The sequence below is a fragment of the Myzus persicae genome, unplaced genomic scaffold (assembly GCF_001856785.1).
Source record: "Myzus persicae strain clone G006 unplaced genomic scaffold, MPER_G0061.0, whole genome shotgun sequence".
Taxonomy (NCBI): domain Eukaryota; kingdom Metazoa; phylum Arthropoda; class Insecta; order Hemiptera; family Aphididae; genus Myzus; species Myzus persicae.
The window spans coordinates 85599-112338 of record NW_019104227.1 but is presented as its reverse complement, the minus strand read 5'-3'; the positions used below and the strand labels follow the sequence as shown (position 1 = coordinate 112338).

General features: G+C 29.9%; 3 protein-coding genes and 1 pseudogene across 3 annotated transcripts; 3 read left to right on the top strand and 1 right to left on the bottom strand.

Annotated features, from left to right (window-relative positions):
• Positions 1-302: 302 nt before the first annotated feature.
• Positions 303-2547, top strand: LOC111040227 (the record flags this gene model as incomplete). Its single annotated transcript, XM_022324044.1, has 3 exons — positions 303-895; positions 1124-1938; positions 2478-2547. Coding segments are annotated over 3 exons (1478 nt in total), but the record flags the coding sequence as incomplete, so codon positions are not given.
• A 756-nt stretch (positions 2548-3303) lies between these two features.
• On the bottom strand, positions 3304-5569 carry LOC111040226. The gene is made up of 2 exons (XM_022324043.1): positions 5428-5569; positions 3304-4658 (listed from the first exon to the last, which is right to left on the bottom strand). The coding sequence occupies exons 1-2, from the start codon at positions 5567-5569 to the stop codon at positions 3304-3306; spliced, it is 1497 nt and encodes a 498-aa protein (XP_022179735.1).
• Positions 5570-8555: 2986 nt separating this feature from the next.
• On the top strand, positions 8556-9844 carry LOC111040225 (tigger transposable element-derived protein 4-like). The gene has a single exon (XM_022324042.1). The coding sequence runs from the start codon at positions 8567-8569 to the stop codon at positions 9842-9844; it is 1278 nt and encodes a 425-aa protein (XP_022179734.1). The 5' UTR covers positions 8556-8566.
• A 14339-nt stretch (positions 9845-24183) lies between these two features.
• LOC111040223 lies at positions 24184-24852 on the top strand (annotated as a pseudogene).
• The last annotated feature ends 1888 nt before the right edge of the window (positions 24853-26740 follow it).

Genomic DNA, 26740 nt, shown 5'->3' with positions numbered 1-26740 from the left:
GTCGATATTTGCTTCAAAACTTTTTTTGCGCTTAATTTAAACTATCCAAAAGAATCTAACCATATTTGGCAATTTATCCAACAATTTTTATATGAAATTACAACCAAAACTGACAAGAATTATCAGTCAGTGAATCTTATTATTAACGATTTAAAAAAATTGAAAGTGTAATATTATATTTAATAAGGTACTAAACTATTTTGTTTTCATTTTATACTACATTTAATAATTAAAGATGCCGCAGTGTTATAAATGTTTTTTAATTATTAACACTTTTGATCAATTATTTTTACATATTAAAGTGTATCATCCACATGACACTACCCCTTTTAAATGTCTTGAGATTAATTGTCATCGAGTCTTTGATTCTCTTAAATCATTTAAAAAACACACAAGAGTCCATTCTAATAATCCTATAAACATTCATTGTGTTTCTACATTTTCACCAAACCAACCAACTAATTCTGTTCAGCCTGTTGAAATAGAACCAAATATTTTTCCAGCTGTTGAAATTTCAACTAAAAACAATCAAATTGAAGATTTTGAATTGAGTGTATATAACAAAGCTTTGTGTTTGTTATCAAAATGGTATGGTGAATCTGGAGTACCTCGAAATAAAATTCAATTAATTATTGATGATTTCACTGATTTTATCAACGATTTTTTACCACAATTTAAAAATGAAGTATTAAATACATTAACTAAATTTCAACCACCTGGTGGTGACATTATTTTATCTAATATTTCTTCAATGTTTGATGTGATGTGTAATCCTTTTAAAAATTTAAAAACTGAGCATAAGCGTTTTAAAGTATTAGATGAGATGGGCATGTTAATTAGACCTAAAACAATTCATGTTGGAAATCGAATGAATGATAAACTACAAAATGGATGTGTAATTGCAGAAAATATACCAATTAATATATATAGTGTACCGTTGCCTATTTTATTTAAAAGGTTTTTTGAATTACCTAATGTTTATAATACTATGATAACATATACAAACAAATTACTAAAAGATACAAATATTGTATATAATTATATTCAAAGTGAATCATGGAGAGAAAAAATTGAATTATATCCAAATAAAACGCTATTTCCCTTTTTATTATACTTTGACGAGTTTGAAACAAATAATCCACTTGGGTCCCACAGAGGAGTTCAAAAATTAGGAGCAGTTTATATATCTATGCCCTCATTTCCTCCAGAGCTTATATCAAAACTTGAAAGTATATTTTTAGTACTTCTTTTTAATTCAATAGATAAAAAACAAGTTGGAAATACAGAAATATTTAAAAATTTAATTTCTGAGATTAAAGACTTAGAAGAAAATGGCATAGAAGTGTTTATTAATGATGAGTCAATTAAGGTGTATTTCTGTTTAGCTTTAATTGTTGGGGATAACTTAGGATTACATGGTATGATGGGATTTTCTGAAAGTTTTGTTGCAAATTACCCCTGTAGGTTTTGCCTGTGTTCGAAAACTGTTTGTCATAAACAATTGTTTCAAATTGATAATGAACTACGGAATACTGAAAATTATGAGATTGACGTTAATACAGAAAACATGTCTGAGACTGGTATTGTCGAACGAAGTATTTGGAATACCATACCTTCTTTTCATGTAGTGAATAATTACTCGGTTGATCTGATGCATGACATATTAGAAGGTGTATGTGGTTATGATATTTTCAGTATTTTGAGGCATTTCATTTTTGTAATGAAATACTTTACTTTAGAAACTTTGAATCATAGAATTAAATTTTTCAATTATGGTTCCACTGATATCAGAAATAGACCTCCCTTATTGTTAGAAAATACATTAAAAAGTAATTCAAACACAATAAAAATGTCAGCAAGTGAAATGTGGAATTTTGTTCGTTACTTAGGACTATTAATTGGTGATTTAGTTGATGTAGAGTCTGAATATTGGTGCTTGTATATTTTACTTAAAAAAATATTAGATATAGTTACATCTAATTGCATTGGACCTGAATGTCCTTCTTTGCTTGAATTATTAATATCAGAGCATAATGATTTATATTTAAAACTTACAAAACTCAATTTAAAACCAAAATTTCATCATTTAATACACTATCCAATGGTTATGCGAAAAGTTGGACCCTTAATTAATATTTGGTCCATGCGATTTGAAGCAAAGCATAAAGAATCTAAAACAGCAGCAGCTGCAATTTCAAGCAGAAAAAATATCTGTTACACATTGGTTTTAAAAAGTCAACTTAAAATGTCTCATCAATTTTATCATAAAACAAATTTTGATTTTTCAAATTTGTCTCATGTTGGAAAAGTTTTAAATATCACATCAACTATAAAAGAAAATCTGTCTATTACTTTAAATAATCCTGATATTTATAAATCACAGTTTGTTTCATGGATTAATTTTAAGGGTACTCGATATACAAATAATAACATGTGTATTGTTATTGATATGTGTGATGAAACAAATTCTTTGCCAGTATATGGTTCATTGAAATATCTTTGCGTATCCTCAGATATGCAACCTTTAACCATATGTATGCTTTTTGAAACTGTTGGATTCGATGACCGTTTTCAAGCTTATTGTGTTAAGAAAACGTCAACTATGATATCGATCCAATTTAATGAAATACCTTATATAAGACCAACATTTGTATGTATTAAAAATAATTCTTGTTTTATACCATAAAATATACAATCATATATTTTACTTTTTTATTATTTAAAGTGTATAATATATTAATATACCTACTATTGCTTTTAGTTATGTATATATATATATTATATAATCTGTGTAAATCTTGTTTTAAATAAATTGTTTATTGTTGAAAAAATATGTTTTGTTTATAACTTGATTTCAATGCTCACACCTAATCGGCCGTTTGTTTTGAGGAGGGTGTATATTAAAAAATTACGACCTGCAGGCTTCAAAAAGAAAAATACATAACTGTTACTTTTTAGAAAAATCTGAATCTACTATAAATAACAGTAGTTACTGGGGTTATATGGTTTGTTTGTAGTAACTATACAACAAGTTAAAAACTACTATACAACATAGTCACAAAACAACTAAGTAAGAAGTTTGTGTAACCATAATAATAAGTATTTAGTACTGAATATTAATAGTAGCAATAGCTATATCAATAATGCTCACAACTAAACGACTTAGTTATAATCAACTAAACGAATTAGTTATTATCAACTAAACGACTTAGTTATAATCAACTAAACTACAGGGGTTAGGTTTAACTTAATTGAAATGGTACTTACAACATATTGAATAGCTGTCGCTATGTTAACGCTAATTTAGGGGCTATGATAACCAAATAAATAGGTGTAGTAACAATTTTTTTTTTCCGTGTACATCGATATATTATGAGCCAAACCCCGTAAAAATTCTAAGACACTCCTATTTGATATATCTTTATATACCGTCATTATTCTTTTCTCTCTGTCAATTATTTGTTTTTTCTGTTTCGGTTTTGGTTCTCCACGATTAATGCATTCAATTTCCAAGTCAACTCGTTGTTGTTCTTTCTGAAGCTCCTCTATCATTGTATAGACTCCAACATGAGGTTTTCCAACCAAAGTTGACCAACGTCGATGCCAAGCTTCGACAATATTTTGTGTCCTAGGAATTCCGTGGTCCATTAATTCTGACACAGACCAAAGTTTGGGCGGAAAAAGTGGGTCTGTGCGTATAATATTACCATTTCTTTGGTTTCGGCGACGAATCCGGCCATGTACATAATTGTCTTCAAACCATTGGACAACTTCTTCAGCTTCAGGAGGAAATGTCGCTTTAAGTTCATCAAATGCTGCAGGTATATTTTCAGATGGAATAAAAGCCAGGGCAAGCATTTGTCTTATTTTTAAACTAAACTCTTCGTTTGTACCATATAAATTCACCAAGCCAGATGATTGAATTTTTCTCCAAGTACTTTGAGATAAATGAAAAAAACATGCCTTGTTTTTCACGTTAGGAAACTCAGCTTTTGATGCCTTTATTGCCGCCTGTTCAAAATCTGTCATTATCCAATATGGATTTAGTTGCCCGCCATTATCTTCGCAAAAATCAATTAAGTCTTGAAAAAGACGTATATACAGGGTTTCAGATTTTGATGACATTAAAGCATATGCTAGTGGCAAAACTCGAAAATTGTCTCCTCCTACAGGTGCGTGTATGGTATATAGCTGTCTAAATATTGTCGGGACTGTCCAAAACGTACCATCCATAATTAAATAACGAGCATGCGACAGCCGTTGAACATTATTTTTAGTACAAAATAGTAGAAGTTTTTCATCATTAATGGTTGAATCTTTAATTAAAAATAACTCCTCGCCAATTGTAGTTCTCAGTGAATCGGGAATTGTTAGATCTTCTAATGATTGAGGTTGCGATGGCGTATTTTCCCTTCTAACACGCTTTATTTGTTGCCGTAGAGCATTTCTATTCGGCATGTATGGATGAGCAGTACTTGGCATATTTGTAACGCAACTTTGAATAATTTGGCAGGGTTGGTCATTGGTATTTCGTGCTTGATCTTTTAAATGGCTAAGAGTAGTACATACATCAACCCTAGCTGCTTCAGGTGCGTGATTATGATCAGAACATTTACGTAATAAATGTTTTTCGTTGATAAGTATAGTGGTTGCACGTCCTATGAATGAAACGCAAAAATTAAAAATAATTTTTAATTATTACTTCTATTGTTATTATTATTTATATTAAAATGTGAGTTAAAATATCGAGTCCACTGAAATTTGTTCATTTATCAATTAACATAATAGTATGTCCCAAATGAAACTTATTAATTATTATACATATATTTTTTGGATAAACGGTACCACACAATGACAATGTACACGAAATAATAACGTACACGGTACACGTCAATCACCTTATTTCATATCGCAATTTAACGGCACGGTAATATCGATAAGGAATGTTGACACCCATAAACGTCTTTAACGTATATAATGTCAAATACCCACGAATAATATTTTTAAATTTCAACAAATTAACTAAAATCGTTATAAATTTACAAAAATTGTTACGAATATAGGTGTTGTGTGTATTTTGTTTAAAGAGCAAAAATATAGATTTTTACGAGAAATGGCCAGTGGTAATGTGTCATTGAGGTGTACCAAAAAAAAAAATGTTATGTATCATAATTTATGATTTATTAATTTTATAACATAATATAATTTTTATAATAGCAATTTTCAAATAACTATTTATATAAAATAATATTAATATAATATAGTATACATATAATATCATTTTTATAAGATATATCAATTTTGAAAAACTACTTATATAAAATATTTATTTTGGCGCAAATGATATGTCATTTTCGTACCTTTGGCGCTTATGTCATATAACCAATTTATTAATTTGTCTTTCCGGTTAATGAAATAATAACTTACCTGTGCAGGCCATTAGTTTTTTTTTTTCGCAGCACCAATAATATATGTCCTCTCGTTTCTTGTCTTTTGTCATTAAATATCCCTTGACACATATTTTGGCATTTCCTTTTTGAGATGGGATAATTTGACATACTTCACTCATAATTAAAAAACTCCTTACTTATATTTAAAACAAAGGTACTATACAATTAACACGCAAAAATACGTTTGTTCATTTGAAATGTTCAATCGTTCACTGAGACTTGGGACAAGTAATTGAGCGTTTTAGATAATATAGGTACTAAATTAAACTTTTATAAGATAAGATAAAATTATTTTATTTTGTCGATATTTTGAACTGTCGGTATTTTGAACTGTCGGTATTTTGAACTGTCGGTATTTTGAACTGTCGGTATTTTAGACTGCCGGGATTTTGGTTTCGGGCTTTTGACCATTCGGGATTATCATTGTCGGGATTTTGAACGCCTCCCATTTTCTGTTTTACTCTAATTAGTTTACATAGCTTTGTGTTGTTCGCTGACAATGCTTGGACTACATCATTACTTATGCAATGTTACTGAATACGAGTAGGTATTTTGAGTATCATCAACTTTTTATTTTATAGTTTCTTTATACATATACTAGTTGTAAGTGAAACTCGGGGGCCTGTTGACTCACTGAAAGTGGGTACCGATTTTGGGGTCAGTGTCTTAATAATTATAAAAGTTGGAGGAGGTGGTAACGATTTTAGATAAAGCTTGGGGCTTTGGCGGGAATGTTTAAAAGTGTCAGCTTCTAGCAACGTTCTCTATTGTTGTAAATTGATAATTGAACGATCACCTGTCGTCTGTCTGGTGCTTTTTTGTTTGTAAAAATGTATGAAAAAGTGTAATTCGATTGTCTAGGTATTAGTCATCAGTCATGGTGTAAGTCGATAACTGACTAAGCAAACCCCCTAAGGCTCGGGAAACTCGGGGGCTTGTGAGACTCGGTGATGGAGACGACAGTGTCATTGAAATGACTTATAGAAGTCACTCCTGTTGATGTCATGGGTGGTTAAAAAACAAAAAATTAGAAGGTGATAAGAATTTTTAATAAAGTTTGGAGGTCTTTTTTTGAGAGGGGGAATGTTTAAAACTCCAGTTTCAGTGTCTAGAAATCTCACTTCACCCACGAAAATCGGCAATTGTACTTGTACAATACGGTTCCGCGTCGCATGTCCGGTGCTTTTTCGGATGTAAAAAAATGTAAATTCGAAATCTGTGTTGGAATGTCTAGCAAGTTCGTAACCTCTAGCGAAAAATAGATTAACATTCAAGTAAGTTACCTAGGTAAGCAATCTGACTTCTTCGGGTCGCAGACAATGTGCAACAACTAATCAGCTAAGCATGTTCGGCGTCTATGAGTGAAACTCAACTAATTGGTTGTATTTACCTACATTATACACGCATAATGTATAGAAAATGAAGATCGCATGTAGAATTGTATTTGGCATGATAGACCAAAGATATTCTAATCATACGGATAGATGGTAGTATAAGTAACGTCCACTATTTTTGTAATTATTTCATAATGTAAGCACCACGAAGATTATGTTGACAGTAATAATGCAGATAACAATGAAATAATCATTGAAACTTTTAAAAATTACGTAAAAAACGGCGAAAAAAAATGAAAAAATCTGGGTGTCCATGCTACAGCATGATCTACCGTGTTAGAGACAACAGCAATTTATCTGTTCGTTCTCACCTACCCTACGAATTTTACGATGTGTGTACCTAACTATATAATTAAGATATAGGCGCATGAATATATTAGCAATGTACTTATAACCTTACTTATTCAATTTATAGGGTATTAATTATGAAATCCGACGTTAAATCATAACATTGAGCATTAATGGTTAGGTTAAAATATTGTCTTTTATTTATTATTATGTATTTTTGAGAAAAAAAATAAAAAAATAAAAAAAATACTTCACTCTACTTCACTGTATTTTTCTGAGAAATTCCTCATCTAAAATTCTAGTTATAACATACAATATATTATATATTAGTAAAATATATGATTGTTTTTATCCATAGTGTGACATGCAAGTTTTGAAGACTTTTAATAATAAACCACTGCTTCATAGATCGAATGGTATTAAAATATTTTGTATACAATTTATCTTTTGGAGAATTCATCAAACAAAATATTTATCCTATAAAAAATCACAAAAAAAATTTATTTATTTAATGGGTTTATTATTAGCTACTTAAGACTTATATTATTACCTTGATTTCAGAATGAAAAGTTCCGAGTTCTGTCCACATTTTTTGTTTGTTGTATAGTTGTAGCTCCATCCCAAATTATATCATCCACTATATTGAATGTATTTTCAAACAATATTATAGCTTTTAATACTAGTTGAGCCAACAAAGTACATGAGATTTTTTAGAAATACAAATTATTGTTATTTTTTTACGAACATACCTTTGACATCACCTCCAATTGTGTGGTAAAAGTTTGAACCCAATGATTGCCGCATAAAAACCAGGGTGTGGTCAGTAAGTTCTTTTTGACATATACAGTGAAAACTCTTTACAACGAAAAACTCTATATAACGTAAACATTACATAATAATGGTTGGTTTGCTATATAACCCATTAGACAATTCATTCTCTATAACGTATTAGTCACTCTCAATAACGAAACAATATTTTATGTTTCATAATACAATTTACTTGTTATCGTATCTATTACATATATAAACTATAAAAATAATCGGCAATAATGCCAAGCATTTATCGGCATTTCCTGCAAAAACGATTACATTCTTTCATTATCTACTTTTAATATCGTTATTATCGATATTTAATAGGTACCATGTTCATTTTATTATCGACGTAATGTCTAACATTATACACATGACCACAGTAGTGCGCTAACATTCGTTATGGCAAGTAAAAGAAAAGCACTGTGTGTTGATCAGAAAGTCGCTTTAATACGTGCGATTGAAAAAGGTGAAAAAAAAAGTGATGTCGGGAAACGTTTTGGTTTCAGCCCATCTACTGTCGCTACTATCTGGAAGAATAAGGATAAAATATTGCATGCTGAAACAGAAGGAAGTTCTTGTAAAAAAATAAGGAAACCGAAATTTTAAGGCTTGGACCAGGCCATGTTAACGTGGTTCCATAAACAACGTTGTAATAATGTACCTATATCTGGGCCTGTTTTGAAAACTAAAGCTGAACATTTTGCTCAACAACTTGGTATTATAGATTTCAAGGCCTCGGAAGGATGGCTTGGAAAATTTAAACAACGTCACAATATTACCTATGGGAAAATAAGCGGAGAAGCACTAAATGTCGACTTGAATGTTACTAACAGCTGGTTAATTAATGTGTGGCCAAAATTGAATGAAAAGTACACTCCGGATAATATTTTTAATGCTTATGAGACAGGTATTTTTTACAAAATGACCCCAGATAAAACATTAAAATTCAAAGGGGAAAAATGCGTGGGAGGTAAACTTTCTAAAGAACGTATCACTGCGTTTGTAGCAGCCAATATGAGTGGCACTGAAAAAAGAAAGATTATGGTAATAGGCAAATCAAAAAACCCGCGATGTTTTAAAAATATTAAACGGTTGCCAGTCACTTATAAAGCAAATAATTCAGCGTGGATGACATCAATACTTTTTGAAGAAGAAATAAGAAAATGGGATGCAGAATTAAAAGGGCGAAAAGTTTTGTTACTCGTGTATAATTGTCCTGCTCATCCCAATCTATCTAATCTTATGAACATAGAGATGATATTTTTCCCAGCTAACACAACTAGTATCTTACAGCTGATGGACCAAAGTGTTATAAAAAGTTTGAAAGGCCACTATAGAAAGAAAATATTAATGGAAATTATCGAATCTGATGGCAATGCCTCTATCAATATGCTTGATGCGGTGAACTTCTTAAGTAAAGCCTGGGAAGAGGTAACATCAGAAACTATACGGCATTCTTTTCGTTATGCTGGACTTCGAAGTTTTGCAAATGCTGAAGAAGAAATAGAACAATTTGAGAATGAAGATGATACACTGAGTGAGTGGATTACTCAGTTCAATACTCCGCATACTTTAACTCCTGAGGACCTACAAAACTATGTAGAAATATACGAGAATCTAGTTACAACAATATCGTTAACTGATGAAGAAATCCTAAATGTAGTGACAAAAGGCGAGGAGGAGCAAAAGGAAGATGAAGAGGAAGCACAACCTGACGAAGTCGTAATACCAAGTATTCAACAAGCACTTGATGCGGCTAAATTATTAGAAAAGTACTTATTGTTTCATGAAGATGATCCAAAGTTATACCAAAACATGGGAGAAATTCATAGAAAAATACAAAAACAATATTGGCAAAATAAAAAAGTCCAAACTAAGTTGACAGACTATTTTAAATGAATTATAAATATGTATAGTATAAAAATTAAATTATATTTAATAAGTATATATAATAATAATAATAATTTAATGCAATAATAATAATAATAATAATAATAATAATAATACAATAATAATAAAATAATGTAAAAATAATGATGTGTTTGATATATAATATTACATACCTTTATACATAAATAATTAAAATTTTGTTTTTTTTTTAAACCCTCTCTATTACGAAAACTCTATAACGAAAGAAATCTCTTGGTCCCTTCAGATTCGTTATAAAGAGTTTTGACTGTAGTTTCATTAACATGGTCTTCAGACGATTGTCCCCAAATGAGGATACTCCACTTTGGAATATGTCAAGAAATGTGATTCGACGAGCATTATACAAGGCATCAATCCGTAGACACACCATGCATAATTCGACAAATTTGTCATCAGTTCAATCCAATCGCCGGGTGACAAATCTGGGGGGGAGTTGTAATGGAGTAGCCTTCATCACATAAAACGATCCTTTTCGGGACAACCAATCACAACAGAGTACATACAAAAGAACACCATCGAAGGAATTTAGGGGCGAACTTGAAACCCTTCGAGTCACCTCACATCCCCAACAAGTACGGCGATGGGGGACTAGGATGAAGATAACAACACATCACCCATAGCCGTAAGTCCAAAAGTGACCCTAAAGTAATTAAACCCGTACCGACAGTAAGCATAGGCACTCATGGCGGTAAACTTGTGGTTTACTAGTCGATGCGGATCATAGTATATATACCGGGCACTTTTGGTTGTTCAATATTCATTCTTACATCAACACTGTCATCATCAATACTACAATCGTCAACATTTACAAACAGACGAACGATGAACACAGCCTTGTTACCTACGCTCCAGACCCAGCAGCGAAAATATTCGACGAACACAGCATCATTACCTAACGACCTTGCGTGAAATTACCAGCGGCTTACACGCATTTTTGAATGCACACAGTCTATCTACCATCGCGACTGATACAAAAGAGTTCTTCTTAGAGCCACAGACAGTACGAGGCTGGTGCCGTCGGTGGCACAAAAATATAATGAGTACAACGAAGGATGATAACGATTAACTGACGATGAAACGGTCAAAGCCAGAAGCATGCGACAGTCGTTTACGGGTACACAGAGGGCTATCGTCCGGTTGAAAGGCGTGCATGCCCGCCAAATGGTTGGAAAGGTTGTATAAAATTAGGTTGGATAAATGTCAGAGTAAGGCTCAAAGTCAAAGAAACAAAGTGCTTTAGATGCTTAGGATACGGACACGCAATACATGCATGCAAAGGACCAGACCGCCCGGAAGCCTGCTGCCTATGCGCTAAGAAAGGACACAAGGCATCAAGCTTCAACGCCCAACCTAGATGTGTGGCATGCCGGGACATGAAAGAACCTACAGACCACTTCCCGGTTAGAGGTAAGTGTGTGGCTTATCGTAGGGCCATGTCCGAGAATAATCTAGGTTCTAAAACCGAGGATAAGGTTGCAGCCAAAACTGGCAATGCCCTAGAAAACCAGAGAAATGCTTAAATGCATTCAGATCGACCTAAACTGCTGCAAAGCAGCTCAGGCCCTACTCCACCAGGTCACGGCCGAGGAATCGTCTGACCTTATATTGGCAAGTGAACCAAACCGAAACGAGGGTACAAACTGGCACACGGACACAACGGGTAAAGCATCAATCGTACAAGTAAAACGAATAAGACTTGACAACGAAGGCATAGGAGAAGCGGGATTTAGGTGGGTCTCAGTACACGGAATAAGGCTATGTTCGTGCTATTGGTGATCCAACTCTACGTTCGCAGGATTTGCTTGGATTTCCTAAACAGGCTGGAACGCATCATAAAAAGCGAGCGAACTGAAGCTATCATAATCAGAGATTTCAATGCCAAGCACAGAGACTGGGGATCAACGGCGAGTGAAAGGCGCGGAGAAGCTCTGGCTGACTTAATCAACGCTCTAAGCCTAGTTATCTATAATAGAGGCAACTGCAGCACTTTCAACAAAGCGAGAATAATCGACCTGAGACGTACCTGTATGGATGTGAAGCCCAGACTACAACGGTGACAACGGAAAGGAATTTAAGAACTTTTGAAAACAAGATATGGCGAAAAATATTCAGTCCATTGTTTGATGTGAATGTGGGAAGTTAGCGAAGAAGATTCAATAGAAAACTGCGGGAAATGATGAATCTGGCTCCATTAATTAACGTCGTCAACGTTCAAAGTATCCAATGGCTAGGACATATCCTAAGAAAAGAGGAAAACTACCCTGTACGGGTTGCTTTCGAGTGAAAACCTACGGGAAAACGACCAAGGAGACGTCCCAGGAAAATGTGAACCAATGGAGTGACGGAAGAAGTAAACACAATGGGCATAGTAGTTTGGCATGAAGTTGCTCAAGACAGAGAAAAGTGGCGGGATATTGTAGTGACAATTAAAACTCTTGGAGAGTAGAATGGCCAGAAGAAGAAGAAGAATTATTATTTATTACCTTATTTTGGATGCTCAATGCCGACAAACGTTTTGGTGGACTTTGGTGGACATTTTGTCTAACTCGAACGAATAGTTAGTTAAATTTTTACTTAATTGGTATGTTTTTACAAATTGTATATCAGTTAAAGCAAAAAAAGGATCTTCTTTAATGTCAAACGGTTGCCTTAAATTTTGAGCTTCTTGCCTCTCTATATTAGCAATAGCAAACATCATAGATCCTTCATCCTCGTTCACCATGTTTGTAAAAATTAACAAAAGACACTAACTCAGCAATTATTAAAGAAATCAAATTCAAATAATTTTCAAAGTGTACCTACACTCAAAAATACAATATCACCTAACAATTATCATAGTATTCTGTACTTGACATATGTGTGAGTTATATTTAATCTATGGTGATTGCAAATAACAAATCATTCGACTAAATGTTGTCGAATGCGATATAGCAGTAGACAAATTGTTGAACATTTTTCGTTTGATAAAAGTCATACATTATTTAGAGGATACCATAAACGATAAATCGATCGAGTTCTATTTTATATCGAATGCGACAAAATTCGAGAATAGGGCCCAGTCCTTAACCTAATTTAAATCGCACACTGATTTGTAACAAAGTATTTAAAAATGTAGCAGCCAATCATCTATTATAAAAACACCAGATGTTTCATTAGGTTTCATGGACTTTTTATCGAATGGCCAGTCTGATGATATGGTAAGTGTAATTACACATATAATAATTAAAAATAACATAGTTTATATATTATAGCTATCAAATACTCCTAGGCGAGTCTTTTACAGCACATTACTAAACCAAGAAGAAAATATATCTGTTAGGGAACAAAAAGTATCTAAGGTAATCGTTACTGATTTGGAAATACCTCGTATATGATAATTTTTCGATTTTGACATTTTGGTATCATTCACAATTAAGAATTTCAAGGAGAATACATTTATTTGTGGTTAAAATATAATGTGGTTACTGATATCCCGGTAAAATACGTTAGAATAATAACTTGTATCAATTGTTGATGCTTTGGATGATGACAGGTAAAATATATCTAAGTATACTAATAAAATATTATAATTATATGTAAAAATAATAGTAACAGGCATCATTATTATTTATTTTACAGGACAAAACAAATAATTGCTAATAGAAAAAGGCTTTTACCATTCGTAGAATTCATAATTTTATGTGGCAAACAAGAAATTGCTCTACGGGGACATAGGGATTTTGGCCCAATTGACTTTACATGTAAATTAATGATCTTATATTTTTTAAATAATTTGTTTATTAATTAATTTTTATTTTTTTAATATATATTATAATAGCGTTAACTAAAAATGAGGGTAATTTCCGAGAAATTTTAAAATATAAAGTAAAAGACGACGATTGTATTAGATCATTCCTTGAATCAGATTCACGTAATAAATATTTAAGCCCTAGGATACAAAATGAAATAATATCTATATGTGGTGATATATTATTAAAGAAAATTGTTGAAAAAATCAATGCATCCAAATGTTTCTCAGTCTTTGCTGATGAAACAACAGACATTTCAGTTACAGAACAACTCACAATATGTGTAAGATACTTAAGTGGAACGGGGAATGATGTACAAATCAATGAAGACTTTATCAAGTTTGTTGAGATTCAAAGTTTAACAGGAGTTGATTTAGCATCTACAATTCTTAATGGTAATTTATAATAAATATTATTATTTTAAATAATTTTTATTAAATAATTTTTTTTTTCAGGTCTCAATGTTAGTGGAATTAACTGTGATTTACAACCAATTCGAAATTGCCTTTGTCATTGAAAAATTGTATTGTTATTTTAATACACCTAAACGCAAAAATGCACTTTTTGAAACTATTAGTAATAGTGATTTGATACCAAGCATAAAATCATTAAAACGATTATGTGCAACCAGATGGATTCAAAGGTATGATGCTGTTAATGATTTTGTTCAGTTATTTCCATACGTTGTAGTTTCATTAGAAACTATGTCAAGTTGGAAAGATGTAACTGCAGTTGAAGCCAATATGTTAAAAAATGCAATGGACTCAGAATTTCTTATATCGGTACAAATTATAAAGGTAGGTACCTAATTCAATATATTAAATCATGTAGTTGAGTTAAAAATTAAATGTTTTGTAATAGGTTTTATTTTCATATGGGCTGCCATTGTGCAAACAACTACAAAGCAAAGACATTGATCTAAAAGAAATGGTTGGTTTAGCAGAAGATAATGTTAATGCTCTTAAACGACTAAGGACTAATATTGAACCTGAATTTAAAAAAATATATAATGAGGCTCAAGTAACTAATATTAATGAATAATGATTAATATATATTATGCTTATATAATATTTTAATTAATTAAAATCACCAGTTTACTTCTAAACATCATATTTATTAATACAATTAAGCGTATTTAAACTTTTTCTTTTAAATTAGAAAATGGCTGAAGTTCTAGATTTTCAAATTGTAGTTAAAAGAATATACAAAAGGCAAATAAACCGTGCTAATCCATCATTATCATCCGAAGAACCAGAAGATTATTTTAGAGTTACTATTTGTATTCCTTATATTGATTCATTCATAAATCAACTAGAGCTCAGATTCTTAGAGCACCATAATATTTTTAAATGTAAGTTCTTAATAACATAAATTTATATTAATATATTATTTATAAAAACTATGTTATTTAGGTTTTCATTGTTTATTTGATAACAACGAAGATTCTAATGAAGCTGATTTTGAATCTCTCGTTTCATTCTACTTGTCTAATAATGATTTGTCTACCACTCTTGGTGAACTTAAAATGTGGAAGCTAAAACTTGCCCGTCTGAATGTTAAACCATCTAATGGAATTGATGCATTAAAACTTTGTAGTCCTGTAATTTTCCCAAGTATTCATGTGCTATTAAAAATTCTATGTACACTGCCAGTATCAACAGCTACTCCAGAAAGAATGTTTTCAAATTTAAAAAGAGTAAAATCTTATTTGAGAAATACTATGAAAGAGGTAACCATTTTTTTATCATACATATTTTTAATCCTTAGGTATTCATAACATTTTATACTGAAAAATAATTATTTACACTGGACAGATTAAATGGATTGACCATGTTGTCGGTATACCGCAATATTAATTTAACTCCTGAAGAAGTCATTGATAAGTTGGGACAAAACCCCAGGAAAATAGACATTGTTTTATAATGAAAATAAAAATAAATATTAGTTAAACAACATATTATTATTTTGATTTATCAATGTATAATATATATATTTTTTTAATGTAAGCCCCCCCCCCNTGAGTAAACCTTTGAATCATTTCTCCTTTGTTTAAATGTTTTTTAATTACTTCTTGAGGATTATTCTTCCTATTTGCACGCAAAGTGCCAGTACAATATGTATTATTGTTTAAAAGGTATTGAGCTAACTCCACACTATTATAATAATTATCCATGTATATACTATGACCAACTCCTAATTTGCCTTCTAATAATTTTTTCACAACATTAGTTACATGACCTTTACCTCCAACTTCAGTATCATTTGAACCAGAATAAATTATACATTTTAAAACAAATCCCAATGAATCTGTCATAACATACATTTTAATTCCATATTTATGTCTTTTTCCGTGAATAAATTGACGAAAAACCAAACGGCCTCTCCACAGAACCATAGACTCATCTATAGCAAGCACTCTTGTTGGATATTGAATTTGATCGATATTTTCATGAAATATATCTAGAAGAGGGTTAATTTTATACAAACGATTGCTAGGTTGGGGCGCATCATCTTGTGCTGGATTTTTCGCAAAATGTACACATACGAGAGTTAAAACATGGCAGGTCAAAAAGATAGCCCCTCTTCCAATAATCTTGAAGTCTATTCGTACGAATAGTTCCCATATGATAAAGAAGACCCAAAAATACTTTGAATTCAGCTACAGTTAATATTTTCCATTTGGTAATTCTAGATTTATCCGTTATATTTTCACTTAAAAATATTTCTTCAGCATAAGAATTAGTTTGTTCTACTATAAAAGTAAAAAGGGTTTCGTTCGCGCATAATTTAAAAAAATCATATGGGTTGTTACCTGCAGGTGAAACGATAAGACCTGTTGTACCTGGATTTACTTTAGTAAGTACATGAACAATTTAGTTTAGACATTTTAAACATGTTATTAGTCTCTTGATCTTGAAGATGTATTGGTGTATATTTCTAATAAAGTGCTATTATTTACAGATTGAATTAGATTTTGAAAAATTATATCCAGGAAAGGACCTAACACTTTTTACAAATTTTGAGTTGTTCAAAGCAAAAATTCCTAATTTAACAAAAAAATATAATTGCAAAGGTATTGATGACTTGGTACATGAAATATTGAATCCTACTGTACTTGGTAAGTTTAAATGCAAAAATTTAAATAATATTTTTGAAGAACTAAATAATAAATGTTATTACTATAATGGTCACAATACAGGTTATGATAATATTGCTGCCTTAAAAGTTTTAATTGAGTTATTCAAACCAATAAATGTATGTAAACGATCTGCAACTGGAAGTTCAAAGGCAACATATTGGAGACCTTCGAAACTAGAGTTAAAACAGTCATTCATCTATTATGTAAACGTAAGAATGAATTTATTATATAGGTATTTTAAAATTTGATTATTAATTTTTCAAATGCTGATTTAACAGAGCACTGTTCAAGTAAAAGAAGTCAACGATGAAAAAACAAAGAAAGCTCTACGATTACAACAGACTGTGCAGCCCTATATGATATTTGTTTGTGAAACTCAAACGGAATCCGAAAATCAAATATCTGCATTTTATGTTATTGTAAATAACCATATTTACAAAGTGGAAAGTGGATTGAAAGCGGTAGATATATGTTTCAAGTCATTTTTTGCTCTAAACCTTAATTATCCTGAAGAATCTGGACAGGTGTGGTATTTTATACAAAAGTATTTTTACAAAATTGATACCAATTACGATAAAAGCTACCAAAATGTTAATAACTTAATACATGATATAAACATTGTAGTATAATCAACTTATAATTTACAATTGCTTAATTAGAGGATTTTAATTCAATTGATCATTTTATTTATTTTTTAAAATAAAAAAAAAAATTAAATTTCTAATTTATTAGTATTACTAGTTATCTATATATTTTGTTTTGATTATTTTATTTGTTTAATTTTAAATTTAAACATTAAAATGCCTTCATGTTTTATATGTTTAGTTGATTTTGATTTTCAATCACATTTATTGAGACATATCACACTATTTCATTCATTTGTTAATATAACAGAATATAAATGTTTAGAGATTAATTGTCTTAGAATATTTAGTTCTTTTAATTCGTTTAGAAAACATTTAAAAACACATGCCAATTTTGAAGGAATATCAGATAATGTAATGCACATAGATTTTATAAATGATAAAAATATTGAACAAAATAGTGATACAAATAATTTTGAAGAAAAAATAAATAATTCTGAAATAAGTATAGATTCTTTCCATGAAATAGTAACAGGAGAAGCAGTAAATATAATGGCAAAATGGTATAATGAGGCTGTAGTTCCCAGAAATAAAGTTCAAAGTTTTATTAATGATATTAAATTAATAAATGTGAATAGCATGCAACTTCTACAAAACACAGTTTTAAATCAATTAGAAACTAGTCAATGTGAATCGAATTCTATTTCTAAAATATCAGCCATGTTTGAAATTTTAAAAGATCCATTTAAAACTCTTGATACAGAATATTTGCGTCTAATTGCCTTAGAAAAATTAGGAGTTTATATTAAACCTAATGAAATAACTGTAGGAAGTAGAATAAAAAATGTGGTTAAAGATGGAAATACCCTAATAAATACTGTAAAAATCAATGTATATTTAATTTCATTAAGATCTGTTTTCAAAGTTTTTTTTGAACAACCTAATGTGTTACAAATAGTACTAAATTATTTTGAAAAACTGAATTCTATGAAAGGAGACATTATTTGTAGTTACATACAATGTAAAGTTTGGAAAGAAAGATGTCGTCAAAATCCAAATAAACTTTTAATACCTTTTTTTCTTTATTTTGATGACTATGAAACTAATAATCCCTTAGGTTCTCATGCTGGCAAAAAAAAAATAGGTGCTGTTTATGTGTCATTTGGTTCATGTATTCCTTTAGAATGTAGCTCATCATTAAATTATATCTTTCTTGCATTATTATTTAATACTAATGACAGAAAAGAAGTTGGAAATAAAAACATTTTTAAAGAATTGATTTCGGAAATAAATTTTTTACAAACTAATGGCATAAATATTGAGATTAAAGATAAAAACTACACTATTCATTTCTATTTAGCTCTGATTCTGGGTGACAATTTTGGAATTCATTCAATTTTAGGATTTTCAGAAAGCTTCATGGCCCGTTATCCGTGTAGATTCTGCAAATGCTCAAAATTTGAATGTAATAATTTAGTTACACAAGATAACAATAAATTAAGAAATCAGGACAATTATGCAGAAGATTTAATTACTAATAATTTAACATTGACTGGTATAAAAGAAGCTTGTGTATGGAATTTAGTAAATGATTTCCACGCAACAATGAATTATTCAGTTGATATTATGCATGATGTCTTAGAAGGAGTATGTTTATATGACATTGCAGGCATTTTATTTAAATTCATTATACACTTAAAGTATTTCTCATTGGTTACATTAAATGACCGTATTAAGTATTTTAACTATGGACCAATTGATACACAAAATAAGCCACAACCAATAACAAATGATTTTTTGAAAGAAAAAAAACTGAAAATGTCAGCTAGTGAAATGCTTTGTTTTTCAAGACACTTAGGTGTTATGATAGGTGATCTTATTCCTAATAATTCTGAAATTTGGCAACTGTATATATTACTAAAAAAAATAATTGATATTGTCATTTCCAAGTTAATTCAAACTGACTGTATATTTCTATTAAAAACATTAATTACAGAACACAATCAATTATATATAAAACTATTTCAAACAAATTTAAAACCAAAACATCACCACTTAATACATTATCCTTATATAATGGAAAAAGTTGGTCCATTATCACATTTGTGGTCAATGAGATATGAATCTAAACATAGAGAATCCAAATTAACAGCTAACTCCATCTCGAGTAGGAAAAATATATGCTATACTCTTAGTGTTAAACATCAACTGAGGTTTGCATATCGCTTACTTTCAAAATCAAATATACTTGCCTACACATTGGAGGTAGGGAAAATTATTGAGCTATCCAACAGCATATTAGAAGATATGAATACTAAAATAAATAACTCAAGTATAGATTTATGTTCTGCGCGGTTTGTTTCATGGGTGAATGTAAAGGGTACGCGATATACTATCAAAAATATGAATATAATATTAAATATAGAAGATATGCCTATATTTGCTAAAATTATACATATATTTTTTATTATTGGATGTGATGTTCCTTTTTTAATTGGTCAAAAGTATAAAACTGTAGCACACGATGAACATTTACAAGCTTATGAGGTTGAGTATGATTCTGATTTTATCTGTATATCTTTTAATGATATAATTGATAGCAGTACTTGTGTTCTGAATACAAAATCTAATAGTTGTTCTTATATGACTTGTAGTTTATAAAAAAATTGTACGTTATTTTGTTAGTATTAAATGTTATGTTGTATGTATTAAAAAAAAATAATAAACTAAAATTACGAATATTTATTTTGTTTTGTAACTATATATTATTTACATACCTACCTCTATCTATTTATTTTCCTCGAGTCAGGCCCCCGTGAGCAGGATTTCAAAATGTTTTTAAAAAAAAATTGTTTAAAATAGATACATTAATAATTAGTAAATAGTGTTATATATGTATTTTATATATTTTTCGGTAATTGGAGGGATTTAAACTTCCCCCTCCCTTGCGCATGGGCCTGCCTCAACTAACCTAAGTAAAAAAATATTAATAATATGTGTTAATCAATAATGTATTACCTGTATTATAGAAAACAATATAGTTCAGGGACGGATCTGAAGCTAGTTAAGGGGGGGGGATAGTAATATTTATGTATATCTGTATGGCTGTATACCTATATCGAAAATATATGAAATACAAAAAAAGCCCAAGGGGTGGGGGGGTGGCGACCTCAAATTGCATTGTAATCATAAACGTTATGTTGTCTTAACAACATAGTATGGTCAATACAACCAAAGAATTTTGGATGAATTAAATAAGTATATGTGACTGCAACTAATGACTAACTTGGAGTTACTAAAATATATTGTTGGGATAACTAAGTATGCCTTAATATATTGATCATATAACAAAAGAATATGGTTGAATATCCTAATTTATTGTAATCCTAATCATTTTTGCTGTTATCTTAATAATACGTGTATGGTCAGTACAACAATATAACTATGGTAGAATAACAATAAAATATGTGATTGTTACTGATTGATTGCTGTGTTACATTAACATAATATGTATAGTTGTTACAACAAAATAATGTTAACAATATTGATTTAGTATTTGTAACATAATATTAAGATTGTCCCTATAGCTACGAGAGAATATTGTTAAGGCAACTATATAAATGGTTGTCGCAACCTAACATTTTTTTCCGTGCAGACATCAGATCTATTTTGTATATCTTGATTTTGTTGAACTACAACATTTGGTTCTGCCTGTTCTGGGTTTTCTTCCTCATCGTCACTACTGTCAATATATTCTCGATTACCTCCACTCCAACTACTTCCACTGTCAATATCTTCATCGGAAGACCAGTTCATAATATGGTTTAAATCCTCTGAAGTCAACATACCTTCCCTGCTCGTTGTTTTCCGTAATCTTTTGGACGGGCCCGCTGGATCATCCATTTTATTATCGACAGTTGAAAAAATAATTGTATAACAGACGAGAGACACGCACACGATTCACAGTACGAACAGAAATAAACTGAATAAGAAATCATACTATTCATAATATTATAAACAATTATATCGATGTACAAATGTACAATAATAGATTGCGATAACGATAATCGTAATGTTCGACCGAAAAAAAATCAACAAAATAAGTTATTTATAAACGGATTGGACTGAAATAACAAGAATTTTTCTGTGCAGAGGCGTGTGTAAAAATAAAAACATTACTGTAGTGCGTCACTATTTTATAGCACATTTAATTCAACAGACCTGATGTCGGCTATATCCGACAGGCGCACAGTTCATATACCTACGCGTCGGATATATCCGACAGACGCACCGTGAAAAAACAGGTCCGTCGGCTATAGCCGACAAACGCAGCGAATGTGTTAATATACTATTAAATTATTATCTTAATCATGATAATAGAACTTAGATCTTAATATTATCTTCTATATTTTTGATTTTTAACTTAATTACCACGGAATAAATTACTGTGTAAGCTAATGCTACAAGTTTATTAGTTATCCCTTCGTCATGCCTGTTTGCGTGTATTATGGCTGTACAACCGGTAGCAAAAAAAAATAAAGGAAACCTCAGTGCATTCTTTCCCAAAAGATGAACAGCTAAGAACTATTTGGCTCAAACAAATTCATTGAGGCAACAAGAAAATAAAAAATATAAATTTTAATACAGGTATCACTAAAATGTTTTATAACTAAATTCTATTAAGATTTTTTGTTAATATTTATTTATTAAAATTTTAGATGTATGTTCCTTACCTTTTTCTGAATGCCAATATGTTGAGAAATCTTTGCAACAACAACTATTAAATCATTCTTCCAAACGTAGACGTCTAAAACCAGATGCAATACCTATGAGGTAGGTTTATTATAATTTATAAATAGTTATAATTTTATTATTAAAACATGATGAAATATTTTAGTTCTTATGGTTTTGAGTATGCTGACGTACCGTTCTGTAGAAGTACTACCAATATTGTTGATCATGTTAAAACTCCATGTGGCTTATTTACAGTGACTAACAATAATATAGGAATGAATTTAAAAGTCCTGTTGGTTTATTTACTGTAACTTGTGAGCAAAGGTAGTATTTTATTTTAGAATAAGAATATATATATTTTTTCTTTTATTTATAATAATTTTGTTTTAATATTTCCTTTCTAAATATAATTTAGCCGTGTAAATTATATAAATCTGCAGCCTGAAAGTTATCGAGTTAAATTATTCTCATCATTAGATGCTATTGCTGGAGTTGATGTCCTTCCTCCTGAAAATCATAATGATTGTGGAAGAATTAAAAAAATATTTAATATTTTTATTTTGATTAATTGAAATTCTTCATGAGCCTTTTGTAATATTATTTTATGTATATTATTAGTGTTTATTAAAATATTCAAGAAGTTTGGAAAATGAACATACTGAAGATAAACTCAGTTTCAAATCAATTTCTTGATTATTTTAGGGGATTTTAATAATGTACCTATATAATTGAGAACTTACTTTTTGAAACTGAGGTTCTCACATTAATACATACAATTTGTTTGTTTATAATTACCTATTTACTACTTAATATAATATAGTTTTAAAGTTTTGATCTATATTATAAACATTAATTTTTGTTNTTAAGGGGATCGGTGGCGGTGACGACTGTCTTTGTCTAACACACGCGCAACATAAGAATTCAGAGGTGTTTTTCGGCAAACGTACCGATTGATAAAGTGAAGCGATACGAATTCTGAAAACAGATTTGAATTTGCCGTCAAGTCTACTTGAGATCGGTCAGTCTACATTTTTAATTTTAGATTCTGAGTGAAACGATGAATGTTTTTTAATTTTTAATTTTAATTTTTTTTTTATCGTTTCACTCAGAATCTAAAATCAAAAATGTAGACTGACCGATCTCAAGTAGACTTGACGACAAATTCAAATCTGTTTTCAGAATTCTTATCCCTTCACTTTATTAATCGGTACGTTTGCCGAAAAACACCTCTGAATTCGTATGTTGCGCGTGTGTTAGACAAAGACAGTCGTCACCGCCACCGATCCCCTTAATAGGAAATTGGAAACAGCCAATCTATTATAATTATGATACTCCTATGGATAAGGATATATTATTAAAAATTATAGAGGAACTATATAAAGTTGTTAGTGATGTTGTAGCAACTGTCAGTGATATGGGTCCTACAAACATTGGCTTATGGCGTACTTTAAATATAAATATGGAGAACACATCATTTAAGCATCCTATTTCTAATAATAATGTCCATGTGTTTGCAGACGTACCTCACCTGATGAAACTAGCTAGGAACCATTTCCTTGACAAGTTATAAACAATAAACTCACAAAACTGAATAGATAAATAAATAGAATTATTCTTTCAGAAGATTTATTCTTCCCGATGGAAAGTATATAGGGAAAGATATACTGCAAGAGTTACTAAATTTAAATGCAGGGAAAGATTTTAAATTGGCTCATAAACTTACAGAGCGTCACATTAATTTCGAAGGATCTGAACGAAATGTAAGGGGTTAGCCGTCAATGTATTTTCTAATACAGTGTCAAAGGCACTTTCGTTCTGTGGCCAACAACATATGATTGATAAGTACAACTGGAAAGAAGTAAGTACCTAATGCATATATATATAAAATTAATTTATCTTGTAATACAGTACATATTATTACACTTCTTAGGTCATTGGATGTTTTTATGATTGGTTCGATTTATTGAAAACACAACACAAATTCGATAAAGGAACTGAAAGTTATGGTCTAAATTGAGAAAAACAAAATGATTTATTAAAAAAATGGCAAATTTCATTACAAATATGAGAGTTCATGGAAAGAATTATCTTTTACCATTTCAAAAAGGTAAAAATGTTTTATTTAAATCTATATAATTTTTTAATTTAACCTTCTATGTTTCCAGGTATAGCTATCTCAAAAACATCACTTGTTAATTTGTTAAACGATTTAAATGCAAGGGGGCTGTCTTTTATTTTAACAAGGAAATTAAAACAGGATGTTGCTTAGAACCTCTTTAGTTTTTTAAAGGGTATGACCGGTTCTGCATGTAACAGTATAACTGTCATTGATTTTAAATATTGGTAAATATTTCTAATTATTTGTTTTACTAATATACAAACGTGTGCATGTTCAATGTTTATAAATATATTATGTTGTTTATAGCCTACGTTGGTATATTTTGGGGAAGAATTCCAACTTTGTTTTTACTAAAAACCACAATTCGGAAAATGATTTAGAAGAAAGTCTCTTAAATGATTCTGAGTGTTTAACTAGTGAAGTTATCCAAGATTCTGAATTGCTACCTTACTCGTTTTTTTTAGGCACTCATGAGTCATGACACTGAGTTGGCTGAAATTGAGTTGACATTTGGCACAGCTATGGAAAATATTCCATCAGACAATAACCTAACCTTTAAGAAGAATTTGAAACAGCAAATGAACCATTTGAAGATTTATAAATACAATGTGTAGAGTACATAACTGGGTACCTGATAAATCGATTTGCACTTAAATATCCTCGTTTACTAGATTCAGACGGATCAGATGAAACTAAAGAATCCAAGGCCAATTGAATAAGTCATATTTCAAATGGCAACCTGAGACATCATTCAGAAAAATTAGTCAGGCTTACTAAAATAATGGAACCTTTAATTTCAAGGAATCACGTGGTGATGGTATTTCAAAAGCACCTGGAATTATGAAAACGTTGACAAAGCAATTATTGAATATTTCTTTAACTCTTGGTATCCCACAAGAAGTTTTAAAATGTTTGGTTTGAACAAGAAAAATTATACGATTTAATAACCTAAATAAAGAAATATTATACAAAACGCAAAATCAAAGTAATAAACAAAAATTAAAAAAGTTTAGTAACTAAACTAGTATGAGTATCTACATAACTGTGTATCAATGTTTATAGATAACTTGAAATAATAAACTTATTTAATATGATTTATAAACTATAAACTTACCTATCTAGCATTTTTCCAAACTCCCACCACTCATCTCTGTTATTGGACAGTCTCTTCAGTTCCTTACTTCCTTATATCTCCTCATTAAGTCATTTTTAATAACTTTGTTGATTAACGCAAAAACAAACTCCATTTTCTTAATATTCCTCAACAGTTAATGGTTAACTGTAGTTATAAACGTTACTATTATAATTTTTAATTCGGAAATATAAAATTGGATACTAAATGAAAACATCTAATAAAAATTAATGATAACGGTTATTGATGATAACGTAATTGAACGGCGCGATGCCTACGTCACACGAATGCGTATCACATAAATGTCATCATACCATGTTCTTTTATCTTGCTTATAACAATATTACAAGATTATTAGCGACAATGACTAATATTATTTTCGTATTTGAAGGGTCCAGTTCAACAACCTGGTATATCCACTTTTGGAAATAGTTCAGGAGAAGAAAAAAACATTTAAATTCTTTAATATTTGTCATACACTTAATGTATATATAGAAAACATGTAGCATTCTTTTTTCTTTATTGATATTATGTATTCAAATTATAATTATATTAACATAAAAATGTTATGACCTATAAATAAGATAAATTTATGGACTTACCAGGTTTCTTGCTCTGAAATTTGGTTTTTTCATTTTAGTAAAATATACAATTTATTATATCATTAATGTGTGTGGTATTTTATATATTTATATTGAAAACATATAGCATTTAATATTATGAATCAATAATATGAATTCAAATTACAATTAAAATAGCACAAAAAAAGTTATGACCTTATAATAGAATAAATTTATAGACTTACCAGGTTCTTGCTCATAAAGTTGATTTTTATAGTTTTTAGTAAAATATAATATAATTTATTATATCATGAATGTGTGTGGTAATTTTTATCTTAATTATATTGAAAACATTTATCATTTCTTATTATGTATTAATATTTTGTATTTAAATTACTTTTTAATTATCTCAAACCCAATATATAACTGTATATGTATTACAACAAATACCTAATTTATAAATGTCTAACTAATAATTATTTAGTTTAAATGTATAAAATAAGACTTGATTCATTCCAAATAATTATTTGAATAGGTAATAATACATTTTACTAAAAAATAGGTATACACTTAATAAAATAATAATATATTACATTTAAAAAGAAATTATTAATATTGTAAGTTGTACCTATAAAATAAACAATCTTATTAATTTCAATATTTATAATAGTAACTATTTTAGTTATTGTGAATATTTAATTTACCATCACTCTGTTTCTTATAAATAATATAAAAACATTATTTAAAAGCCTACTTTGACATATAACACAGATAAAAAAAAACATATTTTAAAAACATACTTTGACTTGC

Coding starts and splice junctions, on each gene's coding strand:
- LOC111040226 (XM_022324043.1), bottom strand. CDS start 5,569: ATGAGTGAAGTATGTCAAATTATCCCATCTCAAAAAGGAAATGCCAAA. Junction 4,659..5,427: donor AAAACTAATGGCCTGCACAG/GTAAGTTATTAT, acceptor TTTCATTCATAG/GACGTGCAACCACTATACTT.
- LOC111040225 (XM_022324042.1), top strand. CDS start 8,567: ATGTTAACGTGGTTCCATAAACAACGTTGTAATAATGTACCTATATCT.